Genomic DNA, 12,907 nt, shown 5'->3' with positions numbered 1-12,907 from the left:
ATGCATAGAAGCTGGATAATGAAGAGAGCGCTGGAGGAACATGTGGGCACACACACACACAGACACACATATATTTAGAGTATAAACACATATACTTTTTAAAGTTTATTTTGAACGTTTTAAAGCAAAAGCCAGCCCCCCCCTCCCGGAGTAGGCAGGCCCCGCCCCTCTCCCCAAGTGGGCGGGGACAGCAGTAGCATGGGCAGCTTTCCTTGTGATATCACAGGTTCCTCTGGCCACACTGCTCACTGGCCACGCCTCCTTTCTCTTTCATCTTTCTCATTGACCAATGGGCTTGGAGAATTAAGGCCACGCCCCCATTCTGCATTCTAGTGGGGCCCTGGTTACGCCTCCTCTGGCTCAGTCACACAGCCGCCTGGTAGGTGACTGGAGGTGTTCGCTGATGTGGCCCCAACCCTGCCTCCCTCCCCACCCCATGATGTTAGACGAGACTCAACGGAGACAATTGGCAGCAGCCAAGAAAAAGGTAACACACAAAAGGTCATGGCCCCCCAACCTAGCCAGAGATCCCCTCCGATGACAAGACCACTGCCAGAGTAGATACCACTCCTGAGGCACACTGGGCTGGGCCCCCTAACGCTGGCACCTCTGGGCTCCCCCCACCAAAGTCTCATCAGTCAGCCCTGCCCCCTCAGCAAGCAGCCCAGCCTCTGCCCTTGCCAGTCGCCCCATGGTGACTTTTGGCAGGTGACTCCTGGGGCTCCCTGCTCCGTACTCGCCCCTCACATCCTGCTGCCCCAAGCCCAACCTCCCTGGGTTCTTTGGGTTCAGCTGTCCGAGGACCTGGGTCCCCCAGCCCCAGTCCCCCACCATCGCCAGTCATCCCCGGGTGATTTTGGGCTGGTGACTCCTGGAGTTTCCTGCTGCAGACTGTAGTCTCCCCTCCTGCTGACCCAAGCCTGACCTCCCTGGGCTCTTTGGACCGGCATCTCCAAGGACCCGGGCACCAGCCCTACGTCCCACTCCCCCATCATGGATCAGCAACTCAGCCATTGCACTGATGTGGTTCCCCCCACCCCCAGGAGGAGTGGAATGTAGTGATGTCACAGTTCCCCTAGGAACTGTCATTACTGCTGCAAGACTGGCCTATGATCTTACAACCCAGTCCCCTAAGCATTCTCACCCCATTTCTGGTTCCTCTGGCCACAGCACACATTTCCAGCTGGGAGGGGAATGGGGACTATGGGCCTTAGGAGCAACAGGTTTCAGGTTGCCTTACTCCCTTTGCACAGACATTGACTTTGTGAAAAGCCTACACTTCCCCTGTGAGCTCAAACGTTGACAGTATCTCTGGGTGGCAATGGGAGAATGGGTTTGGTTTGGTTTTCTCCCAGCCTTCTACTCTCCAGAGAGGCTTTAACCTGTTTTTCTGAGTTCTCCACCTCATATTCTAATTCTCCACAGTTCTGGGACCAGACTGCCCTTCAGTCAGTGGTCTCTGAAGTGAGATTTGCTTATCTTCTGTGGAATAGATCTTGGAAAACTGAACTTGACAGCTTGAATCTTCCTCATATCATCTCAACTTGGGGTACTTTGAGTGCCACAGGATAAATGTGGGAGATCTTTCTGAAGCATCAGTTTCCCTTGATTCTCTTGAGAGAGAAAAAACGTTAATGTACTTAGGGATGACAGTCACATACGTTTCTAAGAGTATACCAGACTTCTCTCTGAAATGAGACTTGGGTTGTCCTCTTTCTGATAAATTCCCAGATTTAACAAAAAAGCTGCCTTCTGCCATGAGGACACATGGATATAAAAGTTTGAGAGGTCCTGGTGCACTTCTTCACACTTACAGACGTGTGAGGATGTGTGACTCCAAACCACACAGTGTGCAGTTCCTGCCTACTTAATGTTTAGTTTTCTACCTCTGGCTCTGATTTTGGTCTCTGGCAGCTGCTGATTCGTGGCAAAACCCCAGAGCTTGGACTCAGAAGACTGAATTTAAGTCCCATTATTGCCCACCCTCCCTTTTTTTTTTTTAGCCATAATATCCATCACTCTCAATCAGTAAGTGATTGTGAAAACACCTTGTACAGTTGTTGGTGACATTAAGTCAGATGGTGTATAAGAGTACTTTGAAAAACTGTAAAGGGGACATGGCCATAGGGGCTGGTAGTTCTCATGAGTATTACTGCTCTTCTTTCCCATAGCTAAAAGAATATCAGCAGAGGAACAGCCCTGTTGTTCCGGCAGGAGCGAAGACAAAAAAGAAGAAAACTGGCAGTAGCCCTGAGACAACCACTTCTGGTGGTTGCCACTCACCTGGGGATGTGAGTCTTGGCTGAGCAGGCTCCTGGGGACAGGGGGCCCAAGGGGGCAGTAGAGGGTAATTGTTAAGATTGTTGGGTACTGGTTAAGAATTTTGGGTTTGAATCCTGCCTCTCCATTGGCTAGGGATCTGACTTATGGCAAGTTGCTAGAGTTCTTTGGGCCCCTCTTTTCACATCTATAAAATAGGGGTAGTGTTGTTTGATTTTCATTTCTGAAGTTTAAATGATATTCCATATTGTTGTTGCTTTTATGTTAATCCCTAGTACATGTCCTGCTGTGAACACCCAGGATACCCAGGAAATGGTCATTGCTGTTTGATTTTCCTGATCCCCAGTCTCACGGGGGAGCTGGGCCAATGAGTACAGCCACTTGCTATCAAGCTGTTCCTTTAGGAGTCACAGAAGGGGGCTCAGGGTGTGGTGAGGAGAGCCCCAGGCACTAGGATTAAGAGAAGGTCTAACTTGCCACCAGCTTGCTGAGTGACCACAGAAAAATCACTTCTTACCCTGGGCCTCAGTTTTCTCCATTGTAAGATGATACTGGACAAGATCAGTGTCTTTCAAACTTGTTTTTTAGCTGGAGCCCCCTTAGTTCAAGTGAACTCTTAGTCAGGAGTCTGGTTTTTTAATAGAGGTGAAGGTCTGGAGCTCTACCAGATTCATCGTCCACGTCCTGGGCCTGAGGAGAGGGGTCCAGTGAGCATATTAAGAGCTGCGTTGGTCAGGTGACTCCATCCTGTGACTGCATCACTCAGGGAACATTTCCATCTATTTATTCCTGCCCCTGGCAAGGCAGCAGGCGGCCATTTGGAAGAATGGCACAGGCCATGGTTTCAATCTCCTCTGCTCTTCCTCAGCGTTTTATTTTCCTGAAACCACATCTTCCTCATACCCTGACTTTTTTGTTTCTCTCTAAGCCACTTCTGTCTTTCTCCCCCTGCCCTTGTTTTTCCCTTGTCCCCTCCTATAGATTCAGGACATTCTGAAGGTGCTGGTGTCCAACCTTAACCATTCCAGTGGGCTCTCCCATTGCACAAGTGGAAGGTGAGGCAGTGCCAGGGCCCCTCTCTGGCATGCTCTCTCCAGCTGCGCATGCCCCTGAGGCTTCTCTGGTTTTGGGGATACTTTGCCTCTGCCTTGTTTTATGTTGCTGCCATTAACCTTCATTCTGTTTATGTCTGCTTCTTCACCTGCTTGATTGATTGGGTTTTTTCCTTCACTGCATCTTTTATCATCTTGGAAATGGTGACACCTTAAAGTTTAAAAGTAACTTGGGAATAACATACAGAGCAGGCATGTGCGATTTGGGGATTTTTTTTTTTTTTTGAGACAGAGTCTCACTGTGTCAACCAGACTGGAGTGCAGTGGTGCGATCTCAGCTCACTATAACATCTGCCTCCCAGGTTCAAGTGATTCTCTTGCCTTAGCCTCCTTAGTAACCTGGATTACAGGCACCTGTCACCACGCCCGGCTAATCTTTGTATTTTTATTAGAGATGCGGTTTAACCATGTCGGCCATGCTGGTCTTGAACTCCTGACCTCCACTGATCCACCTGCCTCAGCCTCCCAAAGTGCTGGGACTACATTCGTGAGCCACTGTGCCCGGCCCCTTTGCTGTTTTTATTCTTTCTCTATATCCATCACTGTTTCCCTGTAAGTTTTTTTTTTTAAATTTCTCTTTTTTATTACTCCTGCATCATCAGCTACCCTGAAGGATCTGGAGGTAAGAGGCCCTGAGCCAAGGTGCAGTGACCCTGCAGGCCAGCCCTCCAACCTCCTCTCACAGTGGGGGCTGGGTGCCCCTCTGCCAGCTGAGACAGTCCACACACACCCCAGCCCTAATGATTGTTCTCTCTACCTCTTCCCACAATCCTCCTCCAACTCCTCCTCTCTGCATGTGCCTCAGAGCCGAAACCAAGAACTGGAAGTAGCCCTGGACTCAAGCTCCGCAACAATCAATCAACTCTATGAAAACATAGAATCACTGGTAAGAGTCCAGTGGGGTCCTGTGATTCCACGCTGCCAATCCTGAGCTTTAGTTTCCCCTTGGGGCTCTGAAGAAAGGGGCTGGGTCCCCTGGTGCCAAGGGCAAATGGGGAGCTGGAGCACCCAGGCCTCACCTAGAGGGACCCCAGAGCAAGGAGCATGCAGCATGGCTCTTCTGTCACTGTCCTCTTTGCCTACTCTCTCTTCTCTAGACACCCCTGCTCCGGTCCTTGCCACACATGCCCTGGGGTTGTCACCTCTCAAGGAAGCACTAGCCTGATGGTTTGTCAGGGGCCCTGTATTTCTGCTGTAACTCAGTCCCTAATTTGCTCTTTGAGTCTGGACAAGCCACCTCTCCTCCTTGCGCTGGTGTTTCCGAAGGAGGTAGAGCATCAAAGGTCTCGGTTAGCTCTGAGAGTCTGAGATTTAAAGGCTCCTACAATGGAAACCTGAGGGCCAAGGGCTCCTGTCTGTCCTTTTCCATTCTATATCTGCTGTGAAGAACTGTACCTGGCTCGTACGTGCTCAGTAAATGTTTGTTGAATGAACGCACCTTTCTCAATCACAAGCTGGCAGAACGGTGGGCCTTTCTCAGACTCCGTCTCTAGAGGTTTATGTTACTGTCCTTTGGAGAGAATCCAGATTCAGACTTTGAGTTCTGTGGCTGTGGGCAAAAACCAACAAAGACCCAAATCCTCTGTCTTTGGGAGCTTGAGGACAGTTGACCCGTTCATGTTGCCATTGGGTCTGAGAATGTTGTCTTTAAAATTCATTCCTGGCCCCTGCCTACCGCTTCCTGGGGGATAGAGTTGAGGGGGCCACCCTCAGTCACCTGAATTTGACTGTCCCCACAGAAACAACAGAAGAAACAAGTGGAACATCAGCTGGAAGAAGTAATGTGATTTCTTTGTTTGCTCACAACATCACTGCTGGGTTTGGGGGGCACTCAGATGTAGAGGCACCAGTCTCGTCTCGCCCACTCCCAGCCTGGGGAAGAAGGCTCATCCCTCAGATTCCACCACATCCCCACAGGGTCCCTGATAATCTGGTCCCATGGGTGGGCCTGTGCTGGGGCATTGGTGGCATTCTGGGGACATGTCTCTTGCTGTGCCATCTCTGCCTCCCCCGGGTAAGAGCTCTGTCTTCCTCTTCCTATAGGAAAAGAAAGCAAACAATGACATACACAAAGCACAGACGGAGCAGTTAGAGGTGAGTGGAGGGTGGGGAGTTTTCTCCTGTCCTCCGGAGAATGTTTCTTTCCTTCTCTTTCAGCACTTGCTTGGCTTTTTTCCCAAACATTCCATTTCAGACAATCAACATCCTCACATTGGAAAAGGCAGACTTGAAGACCACCCTTTACCATACTAAACGTGCCGCCAGACACTTCGAAGGTGGGAATCTGGGCACCCCGTCATCCTTCAACCTGGCACTTAGACAGGTCTTTAAGGGGAGTCCTTTGGGCCCCATCTCAACCTCTGTCATTACAGAAGAGTCCAAGGATCTGGCCGGCCGCCTGCAATACTCTTTACAGCGTATTCAAGAATTGGAGCGGGCTCTCTCTGCTGTGTCTACACAGCAGCGGGAAGAGGACAGGGTGAGTCCAACCAACTGCCCCATCCCCTGGCAGCCTGGCTTCCCAGATGGAGGAGGGAGTGTAAAGGTCCCTTCTGCAGGATGCAGTGTCCTGCCCAGAAGGCAGCATGCTCATTTCTAGCTGCTATTGTGTGTGGTTGTTAGAGACAGCCTGGGGCTGAGTCAGCTGCTGTGGGTGAGTTGAGGGGCACTGTGGGGAGTGAGCACTGCACACACAGCTTGAATGCAAAGTGCCTGCCCTGCCCTTACCTGGCTGTGGCCTTGGCCAAATCCTAGGTGGAGTATTGGGTATTGTACTGTGAAGGTACAGAAGAGTACTTTTAGTACGTCACCATTTCTGTAGAGAGAGGAAAGGGGTGTGTGTGTGTGTATCTGTGTCTGTGTGTGCATACATACTGTGATAATATGCATGAAACATGTCTGCAAGGGTTCGCAAAAAACTCAGGAGAGAGTAACAGGGTGGCTGGGAGACCCTTCCATGGTGTACCTTCTGAGTTTTGGACTATGCGAATGTATCATCCTTTCAAAAAGTGAACAAAAGATTAATTTCCCCTTCCTTTCTGTGCCCCCATGCCCAGCAAGGAAAATGGGCTTAGAGAATCGGATAGACCTGGGTGTTCAAATCCCAGCTCTGTCTCAGTGATCTTAGGCAAGCACTTAACCTCGAGCACTCCATGTTTTTCATCTACACAATAGAGGTAATCCAATAACTGTCTCATATGGTGGTTGTGAGGATTACATGGGATTGCTAGTATGGAACCTGGTGAAGCACTCCATAAAGGTTCAAACAGTGGTATTAATAACAGTAATAACAACAGCAATGTTATCTGATCTCTCTGGGCCTCTGTTAGCCAGCTGTAAGTTCGATCTCTTTCCCTGTCCCTTCCAACTTTACTGAGTTCTTTTAAAAACCAGGCCACGGGCTTGGAAATGCCTTGATCTTTACTGATCGAGTTGTACATTGAGCCTAGCCCTAGCCCTTTAAGGGGCACTGCCCGGGCTCCCCACATCAAAACTTCTCACTCTTCACCATCCAGTCCTCGAGCCGCAGTGAAGCAGTCCTCCAGCGGCAGTTACATCAGACCAGAAAGGAGCGGGCGCTGCTGAACGCACACGTGACACAGGTGAGGCTTTGCAGAGGGAGGGATGTGGAGGGAAGATGACCCCAGCTGACCAGGAGCAGGTGAGGACTAGTGACAGCCCTTCCTCACTTCTGTGGCCATTCTTGCAGGTGACAGAGTCACTTAAACAAGTCCAACTGGAGAGAGACGAATATGCTCAACATATAAAAGGAGAGAGGGCTCGGTGGCAGGAGAGGATGTGGAAAATGTCGGTGGAGGTGAGACCTGACCCTTCAGCCCCCACCTTAGATAGGTCACTGGATCTTTCTGGACATCTGTAAAATGGGAAGAGTATAGCTAGAGGTGGTCATGGGTCTGGGCTTTGTGGAGGTGGGGACAGAGAGGGAGATGGGAGCCTGTCCAGCCACCAGCCCCTCTCTCCAGGGCCCTTTCCCCCTGTGCTTTGGGCAGGCTCGCACATTGAAGGAGGAGAAGAAGCGTGACATACATCGGATACAGGAGCTGGAGAGGAGCTTGTCCGAACGCAAACACCAGATGGGTAAGATGGGGCTGATGTGACCTGGGAGCAGGACTGGCATCAGAGGGGTGTGGGGTGGCTTAGGATGCCCCAGGGAGGTGGGCGAATGGAAGGGCTTTGAGGCAGAGGGAAAGAGGTCTGTGCCAGCAGCTGGCAAGTCTTGTCATCTCCATGAGCCTCAGGGTCCCCATCAGCTAAGAGCGAGGAGTGCCGTTGTCAGCCACCCACAGTGCTCTCTATCTGACATGGCTTGGAAATTGGCTAACATCGGGTGCGAGGAATCATTAGCAGTGAGGCCAAGTTTGGGAAGCCTGAGAGGAGCTGTGCATCAAAAGGAGGGCTTTTTCTTTGAGGGGGGGTGGTGGGTGGGGAATCCAGAGGCCCTTATTGTCTGCTTCATTTCTCAGCTGAGCCTCCATCCCCAGTGGACCCAGCAGAGACATCTGAGGTGGATCAGCTACAAGATGAGGCCAAACACCTGAGGAAGGAGATGGAGAGTTTGGTGGGAAAACTCCAATCCCAGGTGGAAAACAATCAGGCCTTGAGTCTCCTGAGCAAAGAACAAAAGCAGCGGCTCCAGGAGCAGGAGGAGAGGCTCCAAGAGCAGCAGGAGAGGCTTCAAAAGCAGGAGGAGAGGCTCCAAGAGCAGGAAGAGAGGAGGTTGCGGGAGGAGGAGAGACTATGTGAGCAAAAGAAGAGGCTTCGCGAGAAGCAGAAGAGGCTGGGGGAGCAGGGTGAGAGGCTTCGAAAGCAGGAGGAGAGGCTGCGAAAGGAGGAGGAGAGGCTACAAAAGCAGGAAGAGAGGCTGTGGGAGAAGGAGGAGAGGCTACGAAAACAGGAGAAGAGGCTGCGAATGCAGGAGGAGAGGCTCGAGCTCTCCCAGAACCACAAGTTCAACAAGCAGCTGGCCAAGCCACAGTGCAGCTTTGAGGATCTGGTGGGTTGTCCCACCTGGGCAGCCTGCCCTCATCCCTAGCCCTCCAGGCCTTTGTTTCCCCACCTGTAAAATGGGGCAGTGTAGCCCTCGCATGTCATGGTACTTCTAAAGGCATCTGTGAGCCAGAGCTCATCAGGCCCTGCTCTGATGGCTGTAGGGGAGAGGGAATGATTTTTCTAACCTACCTCCACCCTTTCCGGTGACATGAGAGGCAGACACCAAGTTCTGGGGTCTCCAGCTGCAGTGGCTGACCACTGATTGCTTCTCTCTGTCCAGAACAACGAGAACAAAAGCACACTGCAGTTGGAGCAGCAAGTAAAGGAGCTGCAGGAGAAGCTGAGCAAGGTGAAGGAGATGGTAACCTCTGCCCCATCCAAGAAGGGCTGGGAGGCAGGCACCAGCTTCTGGGGAGGGGATGTGCCAGGCCAAAGGAAGCTCCAGCTGGGGGACAGGGGACCCCAGCACCTTCCAGGGCAGCTCCATGACTGTTTCTTGCTTCCTACCCTCTGACTTTTAGAGGTGGGTAGCCCTGGGCTCCTCCCAGGTCTGGACATCATCTTCCCAGCTAGAGGCATGGATTCTCCCAATCATAGGGGTGGAGACAGTGGTATAAGAGGGTCCTTATGCCGGGCACAGTGGCTCCTGCCTGTAATCCCAGCACTTGTGGATGCTGAGGCAGGAGAATCACTTGAAGTCAGGAGTTTGAGACCAGCCTGACTAACATGGCGAAACCTCATCTCTACTAAAATTATACCAACAACAAAAAATTAGCCCGGCATGGTGGCACATGCCTGTAATCCCAGCTACTCAGGAGACTGAGGCATGAGAATCTCTTGAGCCTGGGAGATGGAGGTTGCAGTGAGCTGAGATTGCACCACTGCACTCCAGTATGGGCCACATGGTGACACTGTCTCTAAACAAAAGAAAAAAGCCTCCTTAGATTCAAACTGGATTCTGGCCTCGGTTCCACTGGTCACCATTCAACTACTTTTCATCTCTAAGTCTCTGTTTCTTTAGCTTCAAAAGGAAGTTAGCATTTTTCTTATGGAGGTGCTGGGGATTAAATGAGAGAACACATGGAAAGCATTAGGCATGTTGCACACTTGGCAGATGGTGATTGGCTCCCTCTGCTTTTCCACCAGTCTGTGGCCTACAGTTTAAATGGTGGGAAGAAGGACAGGAGATTTGAGGCTGGGGAAGGAGGCATGGGGTTCTAGGCAAGGGGGGAAGTCTCTTAGGCCTGGAGCAAGGGGCCAGGGTCCCGGGCAGGTGACAGAGCCCCACTGTGCCCTCGCTACCCTATTAATGGGCCCAGAATCTGGAAGCCAACCACATGCCCTCATGCCCAGGGTCTTCCTGCAGATACAGCTGAAGAGTCAAGAGTCTCAGAGTCTGCAGCAGCAGCAGTGAGACTAGTACCAGGGTCACCTGCAGCAGTACATGGTCACCCATTAGCAGCTGACCTCTGAGAAGGAGGCGCCGCACAGGCAGTTACTGCTGCAGACCGAGCTCGTGGACCAGCTGCAGCAGCAGGAAGCTCAGGGCAAAGCGGTGGCTGAGATGGCCTGCCAAAAGTTGCAGGAGACCCAGGAGAGGGAGTCGCTGAGGACAGGGCCCCGAGGGGATGACCTGGCAACCTCTGTGCCTTCTCACTCTGTTTTCCATTCCCTTAGGAGTGCCTAGAAGCTGCCAACCAGGAGAACCAACAGCTAGAGGCCCAGCTGAGTCTCATGGCTCTCCCTGGACAAGGTACAGGAGACCACTCAGAGAAAGAGGAGAGAGCCCCAGGAGGAAGGGGGGACTGTTAGCAGCATAGGATTGAGGGGTTGGAAGAGATCTTTAGAAGAGCTGGTTGTTATGCTAACCGGGTGTCTGCACTAAGTTTGGCATCAATATGATGACCTCCCGGGAGCAGGGGGCCACCAGGTTGTCTAAGGATGAGTGAACTGGCCCAGATCAGAAAGGGAGCAAGTCAGAACTCCCGCACCAACCGCTAGTGTGACTGTGCCTGGGCAATATAGAAGATCTTGGATCTTATAGGAAAACTAAAGAACAGCAGCTCATTCCCCTCTGGGGAGGGGCTGGCTCAGGGTTACACAGTGAGGGTGGGGACAGAGGTGGGCCCACAGTACTTCCCTTGGGTTTTCTGAGGACCCCTCTGGCCACCTCCCCACAGGAGATGGAGGAGGAAATCTGGGCAGTGAGGAGGAGACGGTGCCTCGGCCTATGCCGAGTGTCCCAGAGGACCTGGAGAGCCGGGAAGCCACGGTGAGTCTGACTTTCCCTGCGCCCACTTTGCCACCTTCCTCTGTGGTCCCTCCCAGACCCCCTTATGCTCTTGGTTTCCCCACCTTCTGATTTCTCTGGACATTCACCCCTTCCGGGAGCCAGTGGTCAGACACCATTTCACCTGTGACCAACAGGTGCACTCTCTGAGACCCCAAGGGAAGGGGCTGTGCTCCACCTCCCTGCCCCATTTGTTCTGTGTATGCCCCTACAAGAATACTCAGCTCTTGCCTTCATGTGGCATTTTTCAACTCCACTGGAGCCAGTTCCCAGGAGGAGCAGGCACGGCTATGTGGGCAGCGCAAGGTGTGAAGGCTGTGCTGCCTGCCCCTGGCTCACCTGGTGGCCTCGGCCTGGAAGGAGCCAGAGGAGAGGCCCCAGCCCCAGGGACTGGGGGTGAGTTTGTGTGTGGGGAGAGGCACCGGGCCCTGTAGGAGGCCATGGAGAAGGTGAAGGTGAGTGGGTCCTGGCATGGGTCAAGAAAAGTGGGGGCGGGGCAGGACAGGTCACTCCCGTGATGTGACCCTATTATTTTGGCTCCAGAGCAGCTTTATGGACCTCCCGAGGGAGAAGGTGGACGGGAAGCAGCAGGTGGAGAATCTAGAGCTTGGATTCATCCAGCTCTCTGGAGCGACAGATGGCATGAGTAAGCAGGAGGCCAGGGCACGGGCACGGGGAGCTGCAGGGTCTTCAGAGGGGCCCCAGTGTCTGAGCCGTGTCCTCTCACAGGAGAGCACATGATGGTATATGAGAGCCAGAGGGCAGGGCCAAACACGCGGCACCAGGAGGAGGAAGCCAGCAGGCTGGCCCAGAATGAGGAGGAGATGAAGGTAGAGGGTGTGCAACATCTCTGCGGGGTTGGGGTGAGGGTGGGTGCTGGTGCTGGCTCAGGCGTGGTAACTGAGCACCCCTCCCTTCAGGTGAAGCTGCTGGAGCTGCAAGATATGGTGTTGCCCGTTGTGGGCGACCACGAGGGGCATGACAAATTCCTCCCTGCTGTCCAGAACTCTCTTGATGAGCCCGCTCCAGGGGCCCCAGCCCCCCAGGAACTTGCAGCTGCAGAGGAGCAGGGTGGTGAGTAGAGCCCTCAGGCGGGGTGGGCAGGCCGGAGCAGGGGAGGCTCGCAGTGTACTCAGAGCCCCGCCTCCCTCTCTCTGAAGATTTTCAGGACAGCGTGGAGCCTGCACTGGGACAGGCCAGGGAGGGTTCTCCCCGTGACAACCCCACTGCACTGAAGATCCTGCAGCTGCTTCCTGTAACGCAGGACACCCAGGAGCACCCAGGCTTGGCCACCAAACCCTGCGTGCCATTCTTTTACCGGGCAGCCGAGAACAGAGAGATAAACATCATCATCATCTGAGAGCTGGTCAAGAAATTTTAAAACAACAACAAAAAAGTTATGGGGTTAATCCCTTACACAATTCATCTACTTCATTGGAATGTTAGAGCCCCTCATGTTTATTTATATTTCTAATTTACAGTTTAATTTTATTTATAAAAAGTTAAGGGAGAGTGGGTCTTTCCCTGATGTTCACTCTGTCATCCTTTAGCATTTTTGTTTTTAATTGATAATTGTAGGTCATTAGCTCACATATCGAGTTTGCCCTTACATGGTGGGAGTTCAAACACACAAAGACCCACTATTTGCACAAAACTATTCTTACTGGTTTGGAATAGGCTGCCCTGCTTTTTAAATGTTATTGCAGCATGTATATTCATTACAGAATTCAGATAAAATTTGCTTATGTTCTGCTATTATGTTTGATCGATTCCTAATCACAGTGAGCTCTTCATTAGCTCAATATGTGGTTTGCCCTCAAGTGCGCACTGTTTCTTACTTTGTAATATGCCCCAGTGAGTACTGACATTTAGAGTTGTTTAAAGGCTGAGAACTGGAAACAGCCTTTCCCCTATTTTCTGTGTATTGGGGATAACATTTTGGGGAGCTTTTTAAATCTCACAGAAGAGGAAAGTGGCCTGCTCTGGCAGGTGTGTGCAGGATAGAGTGTGTTTCATTTGTTCTGGTGCCAGGAATGAGCGCGGTACTATGGTAGTTCCCTTAGGATTTGTATGTGCTCTGGGCTCATGAAGATATCGCAGCATGAGCTGCAGCAGTTGGACTCTTTCTCAATGACCTAAAAAGGGATTATTTCTGAGGAATGAAAGGCTCCCATCATTGACTGTGGATGCGGAAAACCTTTTCTAGCTTAGAGCA

At 51.9% G+C, this 12,907-nt stretch overlaps 1 protein-coding gene across 2 annotated transcripts; it reads left to right on the top strand.

Moving 5' to 3' along the window:
- Nucleotides 1–338: 338 nt before the first annotated feature.
- On the top strand, nt 339–12,445 carry LOC102115574 (golgin subfamily A member 6C). 2 transcript variants are annotated; one of them, XM_065548259.1, is made up of 19 exons: nt 339–487; nt 2,172–2,291; nt 4,198–4,278; nt 5,132–5,170; nt 5,436–5,486; nt 5,587–5,668; nt 5,765–5,871; nt 6,908–6,994; nt 7,102–7,209; nt 7,403–7,490; nt 7,877–8,063; nt 8,106–8,406; nt 8,683–8,751; nt 10,080–10,155; nt 10,583–10,674; nt 11,236–11,338; nt 11,422–11,522; nt 11,613–11,766; nt 11,853–12,445. In XM_065548259.1, exons 1-19 carry the CDS (start codon nt 404–406, stop codon nt 12,050–12,052), a joined length of 2,130 nt encoding a protein of 709 aa, XP_065404331.1. In that variant the 5' UTR covers nt 339–403; the 3' UTR covers nt 12,053–12,445. The 2 variants fall into 2 exon arrangements, with proteins under 2 accessions (XP_065404331.1, XP_065404330.1); XM_065548258.1 differs by having other exon boundaries at nt 11,820–12,445.
- Nucleotides 12,446–12,907: the final 462 nt, after the last annotated feature.

This window comes from Macaca fascicularis, chromosome 7 (assembly GCF_037993035.2).
Source record: "Macaca fascicularis isolate 582-1 chromosome 7, T2T-MFA8v1.1".
NCBI lineage: Eukaryota > Metazoa > Chordata > Mammalia > Primates > Cercopithecidae > Macaca > Macaca fascicularis.
Note: the sequence above shows the minus strand (reverse complement) of the source record. Positions and strands in the feature narration are given on the sequence as shown.

Bases quoted from the DNA above. Each gene is read 5' to 3' on its own strand.
- LOC102115574 (XM_065548258.1), top strand. From the start codon at position 404: ATGTGGCCCCAACCCTGCCTCCCTCCCCACCCCATGATGTTAGACGAG. The intron at 5,171-5,435 runs GTAATGTGATTT...CTCTTCCTATAG, and splicing joins TGGAACATCAGCTGGAAGAA to GAAAAGAAAGCAAACAATGA. The intron at 10,156-10,582 runs GTACAGGAGACC...ACCTCCCCACAG, and splicing joins CATGGCTCTCCCTGGACAAG to GAGATGGAGGAGGAAATCTG.